We start from the raw sequence: 18,462 nt of genomic DNA, 5'->3' as shown, positions 1-18,462 counted from the left end.
TTCTGATTTTTAAGTTGCTATTTTTTCTTTTTTTGTTGACAATTTTCGAGTTACATGAATGTGCGGGTGGTGGTGGCTCTGGCTCAGTTCAGAGCAGTAAATCCCTCTCTTCTGGCACAGGGAACCCTCCCGAGAAATGCATCCACATGATCACCATGGACAAACGACCATGAGTTTTAGACAGCCCTCAAGATTAGTTCTCATCAGAGAAACTTCTAGTCTCAAGTATTACCGACTTAATCAAAATGGTTGGTCTGAGTTGGAAGGATATCTCTTTACACATTGAACAATTAATTACTGATGAATCCATGCAAAATCTGTAACTTGCAGTGCAAGATGGTGGAGCACAAGCAAGTTCACCATTCACAACCCCCCAACATCACTTGGTTGGAGAACAATGTGCTGCAAAGGAAACAAGTTTGCATCAGTATACGAAAATTTTGGATGGGATGCATCGTCTCAGTTGCAGAGAGACACCTTAATCTGTGTCCTGTTGTAGGTGTAGGTGACATGTATGAGCTCGTCTGATGCCTGGACGACTGCTGGATAGGAGAACTCCATGTCCAAGTCTTCCTCCAGTGTCATGATCTCAACCCAGGAATCACCATCATCCACGGAGGAGGCGACCTTGAGGACACCTCTTGAAACAGTGTTGTAGACGAGAAGGAGTCGCCCGTCTCTCAGCTTAACTCCGTCGATGCCTGTGAGAATCAGTATCCAAGCAATGTAAGCCGACTGTGCCATTTTGAGAACAGAGAAGAAGGCAGCAGCAAACCACCGGAGTTTGGGTTGGGCAGCTCCGTTGGCCGAGCGAAGCTCCAAGTTATGCCACCGTCTTCGGATTCCGCCATGAAAACGTAGCCGATGTTCTCGAATGATCTCAGCAGCATGCGGACGGAACCCCTAGCGGTCAGGTATGGCACCGGCTGAATCACGCCGAGTGTTTCGCCTTCGATGTAAATAGGCCCGTGCTTCCTCCATGATCGGCCGCAGTCTGTGGTGACCTAGATATGGGATTACAGCTCGATGAACGATGGGCTTACCACGGCGAAGGTCATGAGGCATCAGGATTACCTCCAACCATGCTCCCCAGGAATTCCAGCTCTCCACAGATGATCCACATAGCAGCCGACCGTCATGCAGCAATATGGGCTGCACTGCAGAATCCAGCTGCAGATGAGTAATTCTTTGCCACCTCTATGGAGTACATTTCTTTTGCAAGGATTGGAGTGGATGGGGATTGACCTTGTTCTTGGTTGGACCGAGGATTCCAGGTGGGAGCTGTTCTCTGTCCGACCACGTTATGCCACCATCAACCGATCGCTTCATGCAACCGCTCCATCTGATGAGACATGAAAAACAATGAAAGCAGAGGGTGTTTGGTGTTCTTCCTCCAGGGAAGAAGGGCATGAACGAGGTGGCGATCTCACATCAAAACAGGTGCTGCTGCACTCACTTTTGGACCTCTTGGCCAATCTTGTAGAATAGCAGTAGCTCACGAGAGGGCAGCTGAAACAGAACAGGGTTCCACATGGGCACTTCGTGCTGTTCGTCGGCCATCACTGGCGGCTGCCAGCAACCGTCCTGCAGACAAACACGCAGATCTTGAAGGGGGCGCAAGCCGCAAACGAAGACAATTAATTCTCGAGAATAGATGTCATCGCGCACGGTGTATCTCTGCAACCAGATCTTGACGTCGGGCGCCCCTTCGTGGGATCCCCCGAAGTAGGCGACCAAGAAATTGCCCCTCTCCACCTAGCAAACATGACTTTCCCGGTCACATCTGGAGATTAAACTAGCAGAGAGAAGAGGAAGACGACATTCCAACCTCTACTAATGTGGAAGCATGGCAGCTGTTGAAAGGGGCAGCGCCTGCTGGAAAGGTGAACCCCTGCCTCACAATCTTCCAACCAGTGCTGCTGTTGTTGATGATGCCATCGGAACCTGAATCCAACTCCCGTCTTGCTCCGCTGTGCACCCCCTGCCCTCCACCACCTTTACCTTGGGTGTTCTCCCGGAATCGTGTGGATCCCCCGGCCGAGTCCGTGCCCCTGCATCCGCCGGGCGTCAGATTGGACCAGAAAGAAGAGGTATATGGATCCGAGAATCAGGAACATACTTGTGAAGGCGTAGGAAGAGGGCGCGGGGAGCGTCGAGCAACAAGCCGGAGGAGGCGCAAAGGAAAAGGAAAAGGGAGAGCAACCCCATGGCCACCCAAAGAAACTGATGACCGACGGAAGGTTGGTGAGATCCGGCGAAACAAGCATGCGTGATGTAATGTCGATAGCATGGTGTCCACTATTTATTTTAGGTCATCGCAGTACGGCACGCACCCCATTACAATGTTATGACACATTGCGTCCTTCGCACCCACATATTAATTTTTTTTCGTTTTTTAGTAAATGTTTAAAACTCTTATTTAAAAAAAAAATTAAGTAGTCGGGACATTATCGATCCCTAAAATTATAAAAATTTTAGAGGAGCAAAAATAAAATAAAAATTCCTTGCCTGATTGACAACGATGTGAGTTACAAAATTATTCAACCCGTTGACATGTTCAAAAGATATGACATCCATAGAATCTGTCAATATAAAAATATTTTTACAGATATTTTGCAAATGCCATCGAGAAGGCCTATATCTATTACAAATCATCACAGCTTCCAAGGGAATCAGATTTAACAATAATTTTACAAAAGGCCCAGTTAAAATTCTTTAGAAAGGGCATCTCAAATAGCCCAGCACTCTGCACGAAGTGGGGACGAGGCTTGGTGTGTCTTTCCTCCTTTGAAGATAGTAATGTCATTCCCATCCATAAAGCACGAATTGGTGCTTGTGTATGCATCCAGATTTGAGAAGGAACCATCACAATAAACTATTGAAGGGCCATGAATGCACTCAGCCTGATAAGAAGTTGGGGACTTGTGCACGCAGTTTGGACCAACCTCGTTGGTGCCTTCCCCATTAGCTGATCCACTGTCACGAAGAGACAAACTTAGGAGCAGAATCTATACACGAAGCAGTTGAGAAGTTATTATCTCTTCTGCATCGAGCAGGTGAGGGGTTTAAAAGGAAGACGACCTCAGGTGGCTGGGATTGGTCATCATTGGTTTTGAGGGAAGACAAGACTTGATACCAGATGGAAAGGGGTTGAGATTAACAGCTGTTGAACTTAGAGTAATTTTTGTTCTTCCAAATAAATCAAAGTGAAGTAGCAATGACCGATACAACGGTGGAAGAAGCCGATCTACCCGTGTTCTTCTTCCCTTAACTATTCACCACTAGGGTACTTATTCGTGTAAGCGAATCTGAAACCCACTTTTGATTAGAGTTGATTCCAATAGTGTTGGACTGACAGCAGACCATGGTTCAGTCTCTTAATCAAATAGTGAGCTTGAACAACTCACATCCCACCTCATTTCTTAATCAAATCCTAATTCATATTAGGGGGTGTGTAGTGGTTACAAAAATAGGCAAAAAAATGACAACAGCAAGGGTGAATATTATAGTGATGTGATTCCAAAAAAAAGAAGGAGAACAAGGCAGAAAAACAAGAGAAAGAAAAGAAAAAAAACAACGACAATACAGAGAGACTATTCTCAATCATCTAACAGTATTTTCATCTCATGTTAGATCAGATCTATAATAGATTCTTATTGTGATTACTTGCGAAGAATTTAGATATTGTGTGCAATGACATGATCCTTGTACCCGGTTATTCTCTTGTGATTATTGCTAAGTTTTGGGTAAAAGATTGAGATTTGTATATTCATTATTCTTATAATGGATTATCTCTAGTTTGCCCTATGGTTTTTATGCTTCACATTGGAGGGATTTTCTACGTCTATTTTGGTGTTATATTTGATTGTGATTTCATTTAATTCCATTGCGTATTATGACATGCTAGTATTCGTTTATATACAAAAGTTTATTTCTCTTTATATCCCATCAACTAGTATCAGAGCAGGATTGTGGTGATTTAATTTTGTGTTTGAACATTCAGGCCAATAGTGTTTCTCGCATGATTAGTTTGAATGGAAACAATTAAATGATATAGAAAACAAGAATGAAAGATCTCTTGTATTGCAATGATTTGTATAGACCTTTGTAGGGGGATAATGCAAAACCCACAATTATAACAGATGAAGAGTGAAAGAGGTTAGATCGAAAAACAGTTTGGTTTATTCGATAATGGCTTGATGACAGTGCCTTTCACCATGTTTCTACTGAAATTTTTGCATATTCTTTTTAGAAAAAGTTAAAAAGTCTCTATAAAAGATAAATAGCTAGCAACAAAGCTTTTTTTATTAGAAAACTTATGAACCTAAAATATAGAGAGGGTGCTTCGAGCATTTGAATGAATTACAAAGTATCACTAACTAGTTATCTTCTATGAAAATGTCTCTTAATGATGAGTTGTAGGCATTATTACTTCTTAGTTTTTTACTAGAAAGTTAAGAGACACTAGTGGTTTCCCTCAGTAATTCTACGCCAGATGGTGTTGTCATCATGATTTAAGTAACAAGCAGTTTGTTGAATGAGGAGTTAAAGAAGAAAGAGTTCATCAACATCTCAAAATGATTCATAGGCACTTATCTCAGAGAATAGAGGAATGTCAAAGTCTAGAAGTAGTTCATATATGAGTAGAAGCAAGTCAAGATCAAGAAAATATATTATTTGTGATAATTGTGGTGAGAAAGGACATTACAAGAACCAACCTAAGAAGAGCAAAAAAAAGAGAAAATAAGTGGAGTCTACAGAGTCAAAAGATAATATCATAGCTATAGTGTAGGGTGGTGATTATTTGATTTTGTCTCCTTCTGATGATATTTTTTCTTGTGTGTGTTAGGATCATGAGTGAATGATTGACACAGGTGCTTCTTATAATGCTACACCATGGAGGATGTTTTTTGCTATATATAGGTCTAAAAATTTTGGTGTTGTCAAGATGGGCAATTATGGCACGGCAGACATCATTGGCATGAGTGATATCCACATAAAGACCAACCTTAGCTGCAAGTTGGTGCTTAAGGATATGAGACATATGGTTGACTTGAGACTAAATTTAATTTCAGTTGGAAGGCTAGATGATGAAGACTATGATAATAGATTTCACAAAGGGCAATAGAAGCTCAGTAAGGTTCTCTTATTATGGCTAGTGGAAAGAAATGTCTCAGCAGTTAAATGTTAGCAGTTAAATGTTGCCAGCTAAAACTTATGGTGAGCAGTTAAATGTTATAGAGAAAGACTTCAGCATGGAGTTATGGCATAGGCGACTAGGACACATGAGAGAGAAAGGGCTACAAGCTCTTTCCAAGAGAGAGGTATTGCTAGACCTCAAAGGTATATATCTGAACCCTTGTATTGATTGTTTGGCTGATAAACAACACAGAGTTTTATTTGCTAGTCTTATTTTATCGAGAAAAATGCATGTCTTAAACCATGTTTATACAGATGTATATGGTCCTTTGAGGACAAAATCTCTTGGTGGATCTGTTGATGTTCCTGGTATTAGTGGTGCACTTTATTTTGTCACTTTTATAGATAATTTTTTCAAGAAAGTTTGGGTCTATACTTTGAAGATCAAAGATCAGGTTATTAATATTTTCAAAGAGTTTCATGCTAGAGTTGAAAGGGAGACCGAAAGGCAATTGAAATCTATAAGATCAGATAATGGTGGTGAGTACATAGGATTATTTGATGATTATTGTAGGTTATATGATATCCAACATGAGATGACAGTTCCTAGCACACCTTAGTATAATGTTATTACAAAGAGGATGAACCACACAATTATGAAAAGGATCAGATGTATGCTTTTACAGGCCAAGCTACCTAAAATGTTTTGGGATGAGGCTTTGAGGACTACAGTTGATGTGATCAACTTATCACCATGTACAACCCTAGATGGTGATGTTGCAGAGCATGTATGGTCAGGGAAAGATATTTTTTACAAATATTTAAGAGTGTTTGGTTATCATGCATGTGCATATATTCCAGACAATGAGAGGTCCAAGCTAGATGGTAAGACTAAAGAATGTATTTTTCTTAGGTACTCACATGATCATTTTGGTTACAAGGTTTGGGATCCAAAAAAATAGAAGGTGTTTAGAAGCAGAGATATAGTCTTTTTTGAAGATCAAACCTTTAAGGATTTGAAGAAGAAGGCACCATCCAAGACTTCTACAGAAGGATTAGCAGATTATGACCCAGTTACTCCTCTAGTCTATCAGGGTGATGGGGGAGATATGCAAGAAGATGGTGTAGAGCCTGATGTTGATCTACCTACAGGACATGTTGAGCAAGAAAAAGTTAGAGAGTAAGTTCCAACAGAACCTCAATTGAGAATATCTTCTATGCAATATCAACCTTCCAAAAGATATTCTACATATGAGTATGTGATGCTTACTAATGCAAGTGAACCAGAGAGTTACCAGGAAGTAGTTGAAAGTGAGTAGAAAGAGAAGTTGTTAGTTACTATGTAGGAAGAGATGTATGCTCTTCAGAAGAATCATACTTATGATTCGGTACTACTACCAAATGAAATAAAGACCTTGAAGAACAAGTGAGTTTTTACGTTAAAGACTCAAGAATATTGTTCTCAACCAAAGCACAAAGCTAGATTGGTTGTGAAAGACTTTGGTCAAAAGAAAAGTATTGACTTTGAAGAGATTTTCTCTCCTGTTGTTAAAATGACTTCTATTCGTGTTGCTCTTGGTATTGCTGCTAGCTAAGACATGGAGGTTGAGTAGTTAGATGTGAAGATAGCTTTTCTTTATAGTGATTTAGAGGAGAAAATTTATATGGAGCAACCAGAAGGCTTCAAAGTCAAAGGTAAAGAGAATTTTATATTCAAGTTGAAGAAGAGCTTGTATGAGCTAAAGCAAGCTCCAAGACAGCGGTACAGAAAGTTTGATTCATTTATGATAAAAAATAGATACAAAAGAACAGCTTCAGATCATTATGTGTATATCAAATGATTTGGTGAGAATTTTATTATTCTCTTACTTTATGTTGATGATATGCTTATTCTTGAGAAATATATGTTAAAAATTGATAGGTTGAAAAAGGAATTGAGTAAGTCTTTTGCAATGAAGGACATGGGGCCAGCAAAGCAAATATTGGGCATGCGGATTTCCCGTGACAGAAAAACCAAGATGATTTGATTATCACAAGAGAAATATATTGAGAAGGTATTGGAAAGATTCAGTATGAGCAATGCAAAACTAGTTGGTTCTTCTCTTGCAAGTCACTTTAAATTGTGCTTAGAATAGAGTTCGTCAAGTGATGAGGAGAAGAAGAAAATGCAAAAGGTTCCTTATGCTTCAGTAGTTGGAAGTTTAATGTACGCGATGGTATGTACGAGACCAGACATCGCATATGTAGTTAGTGTTACTAGCAGATTTCTTGCAAATCCAAGCAAAGAGCACTGAGCAGTAGTGAAGTGGATTTTTAGATATCTCAAAGGGAGCTCTAAGGTTTGTTTAAGCTTTAGAGCTGGACCACTTGTGTTGACAAGTTACACAAATGTAGATATGGTAAGAGATATAGATACAAGGAAGTTCACATTAGGTTATGTACTTACTTTTGCAGGGGGAGCTGTGTCATGGCAATCCAGGTTGCAAAGGAGCATTGTTCTTTCCACCATAGAGGCAGAATATATTACTGCTATAGAGGCTTGCAAAGAAATATTATAGATGAAAGAATATTTATAAGAAATGGGGCTGAAACAAAAAAATTATGTGATACATTGTGACAGCCAGAGTGCCATCCATTTGTGTAAGAACCCAAATTTTCATTCCAAGTCAAATCATATAGATGTCATGTAACATCCCTCTTTTGAAATTTATCAATAACGATTTATATGTAAATTGTGTTGAATCTCGTATTTTGATGATGAAACTACTTGATATATGTTTATGATTTAATCTGCGTTTTGAGTGACGCAGGATGCTTCAATCAGGATGAGACAATTAAAGCAGAAAAATCATGTTGTGCCGGAGGAACATGTTAGAAGATTGGACGTCGGGTCGGTGGATCGGTCAACGTATCGACAAAAGGCTTCGGGTCGTGGACTCGGTCATCGGGCCAAGAAGAGCGGATATTGTGCCAAGGATATCGGAGTTGCGGAGTCAACTAGCCGATTGGGCAATAGGCTGCAGGAAAGGACGATGCGCCGAAGAATCGGACGAAGTGTCGAGGGACCAATGACATGCCGAACAACTTGGTTAATTGCTTAGGATTAATTGTCTCGATCGAAGTTTTTATTTTGAGTGTACAGGATTAACTACGATAGAAGAAAGATATGCAGCAGGAGTTGCGCCGGAGTATTGACAATGATCACGTTGGGAGTTCGAGAGCTCGACGGAAGTTCGAACAGTCGTCGGAGGTTCTGCGGGAACAAATCCGAGAAGTCCAGAAGCTTGCCAAAGGAGCTCGTCGGAACTTGCCAAGTGGATCGTCACAAGTCCAGGAGTTTGCCGGAAGTCCGCAGGAGGATCACTGAGGGTTCGTCGGATGATCGACGGAAGTTCGCCGGAAGCTCACCGGAAGAAGCGATTGACGCACCGGAGCAAGCTGCAGAATATGTCTTAGGAAATAATCGTAGTTAGCATATTGATTAAGTTAGAAATGGGAGATGATCCCATTAGTTTAATCTTGGGGCAATTGGGCCCCTGAAAGAATCAAATTGGGCCGAATGGATTAACCCATTCGGACCCTGATTGCTGTGGGAGGTGCAACCGCCCAAGCCAGGAGGTAGCACCGCCCAGGCTATGTCTCCCAGCGAGACTGGGTGGTGCAACCGCCCCAGCCAAGAGGTGGCACCGCCTCGGGCTCAGTCTCCGAGCGAGACTGGGCGGTGCAACCTCTTCTGTCAAGAGGTAGCACCGCCAGAGCTCAAGTTTCGAGCTCTGCCAGGCGGTGCAACCTCCCCAGTCAGGCGGTGCAACCGCCTGAGCTCGGTCTTCGAGCTCTGGTAGAGAGGTGCAACCGCCCCTGAAAGAGGTGGCATCGCCCATAGGCTCAGTCTTCGAGCTCTGCCAGGCGGTGCAACCGCCCTAGTCAGGAGGTGCAACCGCCTGATCCCGAAATTCTGGGAATTGACAGATTTGAGCTCCAAATTTGAACTGGGTTGGGGCCTATAAATAACCCACCCATTCAGCACTGAAAGTATAGAACACACACTCGAAATCTTGCTGTCTTTCTGTGGTTCTTAGAGCTCAAAACTGCTAGTTCTCCTCTTTCTGTTCTTCAAAGTTTGAGTTGTAAAGAGAGGAGAGAAAACTACAGTAAGGGTTGTCTCCTAAGCCCGTCAAAAGGAGTGAATCTGTAAGAGGGTGGTTGGCCTTCACCTATTGAAGGAAGGCCTCTAGTTGACGTCGGTGACCTCGTCGGTGGAGGAAGCCAAAAGTGGAGTAGGTCAAGATTGACCGAACCACTCTAAATCTCGGTTTGCATTTCCTTTGAGCATTTTACCTTCACTGCAAACTTCTCAATAGCTTACTGCCCTCTGCGATTTTACGAACGAGTTTCAAGGTTCAGACGTAAATATGCGTTTAGACGTAAATCTGCGTGTAGACATAAATCTGCTTTTTCGTATGATCATCATATTGCAGATTGCGTTTACGTTTTGAGCTTTACCATAACTGCACACTGCCTTTATACTCCTGCTTAAACTGCGTCTTATCTAATCAAGTGATTTACGAATCAGCATTTAGACGTAAATTAGTTTCTTCGTACGAATGTCGGATTTCAGTTTGCGTCGATATTCTGGTTTTCATCATAGCTGCAAACTGCCTGCATAGATTGACCTTAACCTTGCTTAGTATGAACTTTCATACAGAAGTTGTTTTTATCGTTCGAACGTAGCTTTCGATTTTAATCGTAGAAAGTTTTCCGCTGCACTAATTCACCCCCCCCCCCCCTCTTAGTGCTCTCGATCCTAACAAATTGGAGAACCTATATGTAAATATAAAAATTTCAAGGATTAAACTGTTATGTTACAAAAAAGAAAAAAAAATAAAGAAAACCGAAAATTTCGGTTTTATCCCACCGCCTCCCACGCTCTCTATGTTTCTTCGAGAAACAGAGAGAGGAGCGGTGGGGCCTGGGGAGAAGAAGAAGAGAAGAAGAGGGAAAAGAAGAGAGGAAGAAGAGGGAGAAGAGACGAGAAGAAGAAGAAGAAGAGAGGGAAGAGGGAGAGGAAAGAGAGATAGCTGCAGCAGCTAGGGCTGCAGCACCTCTGTTTCGTGTAGGAGGAAACAGAGGAGTTCATGTGTGGGGGCGTCGGGGAGGAGAAGGGAAGAAGAGGAGAAGAAGAGAAGCAGAGGAAGAGAAGAAGAAGAAGAAGAAGAAGAAGAAGAAGAAGAAGAAGAAGAAGAGGTGGCTGCGGCAAGGGCTGCATTGAGGAGCTGTGGGGCATAGGGGAGGAGAAAGGAAGAAGAGGAGAAGAAGAAAAGAAGAAGAAGAGGGAAAAGAAGAGAGGAGGGAGAAGAGGGAGAAGAGAAGAATAGAAGAAGAAGAAAAAGAGAGGGAAGTGGGAGAGGAGCGAGAGGTGGCAGCAGCTAGGGCTGCAGCACCTCTGTTTCCTGCAGGTGAAAACAAAGGAGAGGTGTGGGGCATTCGAAGAGGAGAAGAAGAAGAAGAGGAAGAGAAGAAGAAGAGGAAGCAGGAGAAGAGGAAGCAGGAGAGAGGGTGTGTGTGACGCTGGAGGGGAGGAAGGAGAAGAAGAGAAGAAGAAGAAAGGAAGGAGAAGGAAGATGAGAAGGGAAAGAAGTAGCTGTGGCTACGGCTGTGGCAGCTGCAGCTGTGGCAGGGAAAGAGGAAGAGGAAGGAAGAAGGGAAGAAGAGAGGAAGAGAAGAAGTAGAAGCGGGTGAAGAGGTGGCATCTCTGTTTCCTGCAGGAGGAAATAGAGGAAAGGAGGTGCTGTTCGTCGGGGAGAAGAAGGGGAGGAAGGAGAAGAAGAGAAGAAGAAGAAAGGAAGGAGAAAGAAGAGGAGAAGGGAAAGAAGTAGCTGCGGCTACGGCTGCGGCTGTGGCAGCTGCAGCTATGGCAGGGAAAGAGGAAGAGGAAGGAAGAAGGGAAGGAGAGGAAGAAGAGAAGGGGAAGAAGGGGCTGCGGCTGCGACGATGGCAGCTGCAGTTGGAAGAGAAGAAGGAGAGGAAGATGAGTAGGGGAGGAAGAAGAGGCTGCAGCCGTGGCTGAGGCTGCGACTGCAGTAGTGCAACTGAGAAAGAAGAGAAGGAAAGGAAGAATAAGAGAAAGGAAAAGGGAAGAAGAGAGGAAGAGGAGAAGGGGAGGCAGCTGCAGCAGTGGCAACTGCAGCTGGAAGAGAAGGAGAGGAAACAAAGCAAGGGAGGAAGAAGAGGCTGCGGGTGTGGTGGCTACGGCTGTGGCTGCGACTCCGGCTGTGGTAGCTGCGGTAACGGTGGTGGCTGCAGTAGCTGCTTTTGGGAAAGAGAAAGAAAGGAAGGGAAAAAAAAGGGGGCTGTCGTCGTGATTGCGGCTGTGGTGGTGGCGGCTATGTCTGTGGCAGCTGTGTTTGGGAAAGAAAAAGTAGGAACAAGAGAAGGGAGGAAGGAAGGTAGTGCGGTGGAAGGGGCTATGACTGTGGCAGCGGCAGCGGCGGTGGCTGTGGCAGTTGCGTTTGGGAAAGAAAAAGAAGGAATGAGAGTAAGAGAGAGCAGGTGACTGTGCCTCGATGTTCGACACGTGGTGTAGTTACGAAGAAAGAAAGAAAACGAGTGCACAAAACGAAACAGGGAGGGGACGGAGGAAAAGTAGAAAAAGGATTCGAGCGTACACCTTCTTTAAATCTTTGGACCAAAACCTTCAAAAGCCAAGTTTCCCGATCGTTTCTCCTGTTATTGTTCTAATCTTTCCTATTGCAAGTGTCCTGATCTTTCCTTACTGTAATTTTATCTCTACATTTGCTTTGAATATGAGGAACTTTGAATTATTCTAGCCTTGCATTTGATATATCTCTTGTTTAGAAATATCGATCCAAATCTGTGCAACTATTGAGATTCTGACCTTTCTACCTTGTTATGATTATAACTTCATGTATTGACCTCTGATTAGGACAAAAATTATTTGATCATAATATAGACTCATAAACCTTTCTTTTGATAGCTTTCTTGAGTATATTGGAGCACGATTGATAGTTTGAATCATTTGTTCAATGTGCCTCTTGAATTCTGCCAAAAATCGAGCTTTGGTCGATTTCGTATATTCTGGTTTCATTCATTTGGAAATTGATATCCTTTAGCTTTCTTATTCAATTGAGCTTTATATTACTGCTTTGAATTCTTGTATGCTCTTGTCCTACATGTATTTTGATACCTAAATCTGTTATGTAAACTTCATGTTTGTATCGTAATGTTTCATAAAGGCACATGTACATTTCGTTGTTCCGCATGTGCTTTCGATATGTCCCAATTTATTATTCACAATACCTTTTTGTACTCTGGTGTTTGTGGGATTATTTGGACCTTTGCAGAAATGGTAAAGGGTATGTGCTTAGAGCCCGCGATGCTCTAGATTATGTTTGGTGGTCATTCAGAAATGAATAGACCATATTATGTTTGGAATCCCACTTCACCATCTATCTGTTTGATATGAAATTCAGAGCCGACCTAGCACTTGGGTAGGGTGAGAGGGCTCGAGTAGGAAAGGGCTACCCGTGGATGGAGTCAAGAACTCATCACGGCGTGGAGCCACCACTGAGTTAAACCTCACATGCACTATGCTAGGGTACGACGTCTGAGCTTCTATTTCGTATTCATTATTTGATATGCTTCGAAATGGTCCATATGCCATTGATATGTTCCGAAATGTTTCATTTATCATTGATATGCTCCGAAACATTTCATACACCTTTGATATGCTCCGAAATGTTTCATTTGTTATTGTTAAGCTTTGAAATGTTCCATATGTTATTGATATGCTCCGGAACATTTCATACGCTATTGATATGCTCCAATTACTCTGTGCTCCATTCGCTATGAACTGATATATTCTAAAATGTCCTATTTGCCATTAATATGCTCCGGATCATCTCGTACGCTATTGATATGCTCCAATTACTCTATGCTCCATTTGTTATGAACCAAATATGTTATGAATGAAATGACATTTGCGATTCTGTATCTAATGAGATGATATCCTTGAATCTCTTGGATTCTGTCTTGCATTGTGATATCTTGTTTGTTTGAAACTGTCCCTTCTCATGCTATATATGCTTTGTTACTTATTGAGCTGTTTTTAGCTCACTCCGTTGTTATAAAAATCTTTCAGGTCAGCTTGTCACTCTTTGAGATGTTTGAATTGGGCTGAGGCAGTGGAAAGCTATTCAGAATTATGGGCAAGTCTTGTTGGTTATTATGTTATTGTTGTATAAGCATATTTTGTATGTAATGAAATGTTGTTGATGAATCGAAATGGATATACTGTGTAAAAGTGTTAGATCTCTCTTATTTGGAATTTCAGAATGTTAAGTCTAATTTATGATGATATGAACTTGTGGTGAATAGTTGGAGTTCTGATTGTATAATTTATTTAGCTTGTGGATTTATAAATGTTGTTCATGTTTGTCAAGTTGGCTTGGGTTGCCATAAATGTGAATTATCGAGTGATGTGATATATGATTATAAACTGCACAGGTTTTATAGATGTGAATTTGATAGAATGTTTTTCAGTGTTCTCAAATGTGTGTTTGGATCCTGGATTGGTTTGTGTTGAAAAATTTTAATATCATGGATATATTTTGAGGGGCGTGACATGTCAGACACCATTGGATTCAAAATGTATTTGAAGAGAAGCGGTACAACTTCAGAAAATTCACATAGATGACAACGGAGCAGACATGTTAATAAAGACTTTACCAAAAGAAAAATAAGAGATATGCCGATAGTTGGTCGGTATAGCTTCACATTGAGGAGTCATGGGATAACCTCCCTTGTGGGTTGAATGGGGAGGTTGTTAGGCTGACAGCCCATAGTTCAACCCATAGTGGGCTTGAACAGCCCATATCCCACCTCTTCTCTTAATCTAACCCTAATTCATATTAGGGGGGTGTGTGGTGGCTGCGAAAATAGGTAGAAAAAGGGCAGCAGCAAGGGCGAATATTGCAGCCACGTGATTTAGAAAAAAAGGAAGAGAATAAGATAGAAAAATAAGAGAAAGAAAAGGAAGAAGACAGGGACAACGTAGAGAGACTATTCTCAATCATCTAGTAGTATTTTCATCTCAAGCTAGATCAGATTTATAGTAGATTCTTATTGTGATTACTCAGGAAGAATTTAGATATTATGCACAGTGACGTGATCCTTGTATCCTAGTTATTCTCTTGTTATTGTTGCTAGGGTTTTGGACAAGAGATTGAGATTTGTATATTCATTATTCTTATAGTGGATTATCTTTAGTTTGCCCCATGGTTTTTATACTTCACATTGGAGGGGTTTTCCATGTATATTTTGGTATTCTATTTTATTATGATTTCATTTAATTTCGCTATGTGTTATGACCTACTAGTATTTGTTCATATACAAAAGTTTATTTCTCTTTATATCCCATCAAATAGAACCTAGCAAAGCTATAAGAGAACAAAAAATGCTCGACTGAGTCTGTCCCACTATTATGAACATTGATTAATATAATAATGAATGATGTTTGAAAGCCATAAGAAGGTAGGTAGTCTACCTACTTGAAATAAGAATATTAAGATTTCATATAATCTTTTGATCATTTTATTCCATCCCCATCTATCCCTCAAGTATTTTTAAATATTTTTAAAAATTATAAATTCTTAAGGATAAGGACTTCAAATCTAACTATCATCATCAGATAAATACTTATGATGTTGCTAAGAAAGGATGAAAAATATCCTACATAAGATAGAGATTCTAGACAATATGTATAAGCATGTCTTTAATATATTATAAGTCATTAATCACATCACAATTAAAAAAATAATCATTTACTTAGAGGCAAATTGGGGATCTATTGATTGTCCAATAACCTAATGTGCTATCAAATCCTACTATCCTCCTAAGACCCTCATTAACATAGTGATTGTGATATCTTTCCACATTAAGAAGACTTTTCCACATCTCATGGTGTAAGGATTAGGAATACTATATTTGGCTATTAAGATTCTGGCCTAAAGTGAGTTAGATTTATTAAGAGCAACAAAATACGTCTAACATTAAAAGTATATTTGATCAGGTAGATATCACACACCCCTAATCCACCATGTTCCTTTGGTACAATGACATGGTCTAAGTTAAGGAGTTTGATCTTTCTGTGAATAGGTGAGTCATCCTAAAAGAAAGATTTATTATATTTGATAATATCATTAAAAAATTTGTTGATAATCCAACAGCTAGCAATGGAATAAAGAGGAATAGAGTTGAGTATAGATTTTATCCAGTCATTTTTCGTGTCTAAAATAAAAAATATCTTTGTCAACCATTGATTCTACATAGAGATTTGTCAATGATTTGATTTTGAATACTACGAGGGATTCTAGTATGGGATAGAAAAGATCCTAATAGGGAATAGGTTAAGTGCCCTTAGTGATGCCAAGGAGGTTAAAAACTCCATGCTTAATAGATATTCGATGGATAGTATTTAGGGAAGAACACATCTGATTTGTTCTTATTAATGTTAAGACCAATTAAGGAAGAGTATAGCTTCAAGGTGTTAGATAAGTTTTTATATGATTTGGTAGTAGATCTAATGAAAATCAAGATATCATTGGCAAAGACAAGATGAAAAATCTTAATACTTTTGATAGTAAACAGTTGGATTATGTTATACTTGACATTCACATTCAAAGGAGTAGATAAGAGCTATTGAGCAATGACAAACAAGGGGATATCGAGTCTCCTTAGCGGATACCTTGACGACATAGGAGTGCCTAATTTACTATAGTTAGCTCGAACATATTTTGCTAAACCTATAGTATTCTCTATAGCCCACAATACATGTCCTATAACTTTTAATTCGGACTTCTTAAATATGATAGCCCATTAGTCAAATGAATTGCAAGCCCATTTTTCAAACTTGAAGATGGCCCAACTTGACTGAATAGCCCAAATTAATTACTAAAGAGTTAAGGAGGGTGACTTTATAAGTTGAAAAAGCATAGACTCTTAACTTTTCAACCTATTTTAAAATAAGTCAAAAGCATTTCCTATAGAAGTTAGGGTTGTCTCATTAATAGATGGTCTAGTGGACAGATTCATTGAACTTGGTCGATTTTCAAAGAGAGAGTTAATTCAATTTATCTTCATGATCAAGGAATACATTAAAGGGCTTAAATATCAGTAGTAAAATAATAAATTTTATAGTTCACTATGCATTGAGGGTTGTTTCATACACTAATATTTATTTTGATATTTTAGAATTAGAAAGGCAATAAAATCTGATTATATTTATAGAAACTCTTTGAGTTATCTCTTTTAACTCTGTATCTATTTGGTTTATCATAGAGTGATTGGTTGAGTTTTTATATTTATTGGATATATCCTTAAGTAATGAGTCATTTTTAAGCTCTGCCCTTATTTAATTATCCTTAACATAGTGAGTTTCTGTATCCCTTTGTGATTTTTAAACTTGATGAATCCATTTATTTTCATTCCAAAAGTGTTTACAACAAATTCAACCATTAGCCTTTTCATTCCTCATTATCCTAGTATCACTCGACGACTTCTATACCAACTAGAATTACAATTATTCACTATGCAACTAAACTTGGCAGAGATGATGTAAGCTAAAATCCAATCAATAAAGGTTTGAGGAAAGTTTATATTGTCAAGGACTCTTAGATAAATCAAATCAAGAAAGAGAGTTAAAGGTTTTGTGTAAATCGATCTTGATTAGGATAAGGGAGTTTTTACCATGTGAATTATATATAGAATGAGTGCAATGATAATATTACCATGAATACATCTACAAGGGATAAAAGTGGATTGCTCCTAATTGATGAGGTTACATAAAATAGATTTAATATGGTTAGCTAGCACTTTCAAGAGGAAATCCGTGATTGACCAAATCTATTATTGCACCATATGAAATGAGAGCCATAGATATGCAAATCTATAAGGCCAGCATTATCAATAAGGCTTTATAAGCTAGAGATCGAAATATTAAAAATAAAAGGATGTCTACCCAACTTTTTATTTGTACTAATAATATAGTTCAAGCCACCACACAAAAGTCAAGGAATATCATATAAGTTCATATTGCTTAGGTAAGACCAAAGAGTATTTCTGTTATTAATTGAGTTCTTATTGTTAGGATCAAGAGTGATACTAAGAGGGGGGTGAATTAATGCAGCAAAAAACTTTTCCGATTTCAAAAGTCTTTCTTTCGATTAAAACCAATTCCGACAAAAATGGTTTCGATTCAATCCGTTTTGGAGAGAAATTAAACTTTAAAGCTTTCGTAAAAGTGCAAGAGAAGATTAAGGAGATTTGTGTTATGATCAAGAGTGGCACTAAGAGGGGGAGGGGGTGAATTAGTGCAGCGAAAATTCTTCGATTTCATAAAATATTTCATATGTTCGATGGAAATCGATTTACAAAGATAGCAACTTGAAAATGTTCGAGAGCATAAGCATAGTGAAAGCAAGATGAGGAGGAGAAGTAGTTTTCTATGAAATGATTTGCAGTTAAAGTAAATTGCTCAAAACGAAATACAAACCAGAATTTAGAGTGGTTCGGTTAATGTGACCTATATCCATTTTCGAATTCCTTCTCCGTCGAGGTCACTAGCATCCACTAAATGCCTTCCTTCAATAGGTGAAGACTAACTACATTTTTCTCTTTTTGTTGGGTTTAGGAGAGAATCCTTACAAGCCTTACTCCTCTTTCTTGAATAGTTACAAAACTAAGAGAGGGAGGAGGAAAAATCTAGCACTTTTACACCCCAAAGATTCAAGATTATAATCACACTTCGGTGCCCTTTCATGCAGAAAAATGTGAGGTATTTATAGCCCCTAATGGCTTCAAAAATAGAGCCAAAAAGTGTCTTATCCCGATTTTTCGAGGTATTGGCGGTACCACCGCCATTATTGGGCGATACTACCACATACAATCTAACACTGGATGGTATTACCACTCAGCCTAGGTGGTACTACCACCTGACAGAGCTCGGAGACCGAGCTCTAGTGGTACCACCGCTTAATAGGGGTAGTACCACTACTGACAGCAATAATTGCTGGCGGTACCACCACCCAGTCTGGGCAGTACCACCGCCCAGACCACCTAGAAGACTGGGTCTTTCAGGCGGTGCCACTGCTGGTCAGAGTCCAATAACTTGGTTGGGCCTTGTATTCGGCCCAAACCATCCTAGCTTCGAGCCTAGTTGGCCCTTAATAAAGTTGATGGGATTATCTCCCAAATCACCTCTAATTATTGTTCTAACTACGATTAAGGCAAGCATGGTCCAATACATCG

General features: G+C 39.9%; 1 protein-coding gene across 1 annotated transcript; it reads right to left on the bottom strand.

Annotated features, from left to right (window-relative positions):
• Positions 1–203: 203 nt before the first annotated feature.
• Positions 204–2,301, bottom strand: LOC103974276 (uncharacterized). The gene is made up of 9 exons (XM_009389061.3): positions 2,120–2,301; positions 1,829–2,051; positions 1,669–1,755; positions 1,457–1,584; positions 1,246–1,342; positions 1,075–1,152; positions 779–1,004; positions 478–701; positions 204–402 (listed from the first exon to the last, which is right to left on the bottom strand). The coding sequence occupies exons 1-9, from the start codon at positions 2,206–2,208 to the stop codon at positions 364–366; spliced, it is 1,191 nt and encodes a 396-aa protein (XP_009387336.2). The 5' UTR covers positions 2,209–2,301; the 3' UTR covers positions 204–363.
• Positions 2,302–18,462: the final 16,161 nt, after the last annotated feature.

Source organism: Musa acuminata, chromosome BXJ2-7 (assembly GCF_036884655.1).
Source record: "Musa acuminata AAA Group cultivar baxijiao chromosome BXJ2-7, Cavendish_Baxijiao_AAA, whole genome shotgun sequence".
NCBI lineage: Eukaryota > Viridiplantae > Streptophyta > Magnoliopsida > Zingiberales > Musaceae > Musa > Musa acuminata.
This window is presented reverse-complemented; position numbering and strand designations above follow the sequence as displayed.

What these genes read in the sequence shown, in the direction of transcription:
- LOC103974276 (XM_009389061.3), bottom strand. Translation starts at nt 2,208, where the DNA reads ATGGGGTTGCTCTCCCTTTTCCTTTTCCTTTGCGCCTCCTCCGGCTTG. An exon ending in CTCTTCCTACGCCTTCACAA is followed by an intron (nt 2,052 to 2,119) that starts GTATGTTCCTGA and finishes CGGCGGATGCAG; the next exon opens with GGGCACGGACTCGGCCGGGG. An exon ending in ATTGGCCAAGAGGTCCAAAA is followed by an intron (nt 1,343 to 1,456) that starts GTGAGTGCAGCA and finishes ATGTCTCATCAG; the next exon opens with ATGGAGCGGTTGCATGAAGC.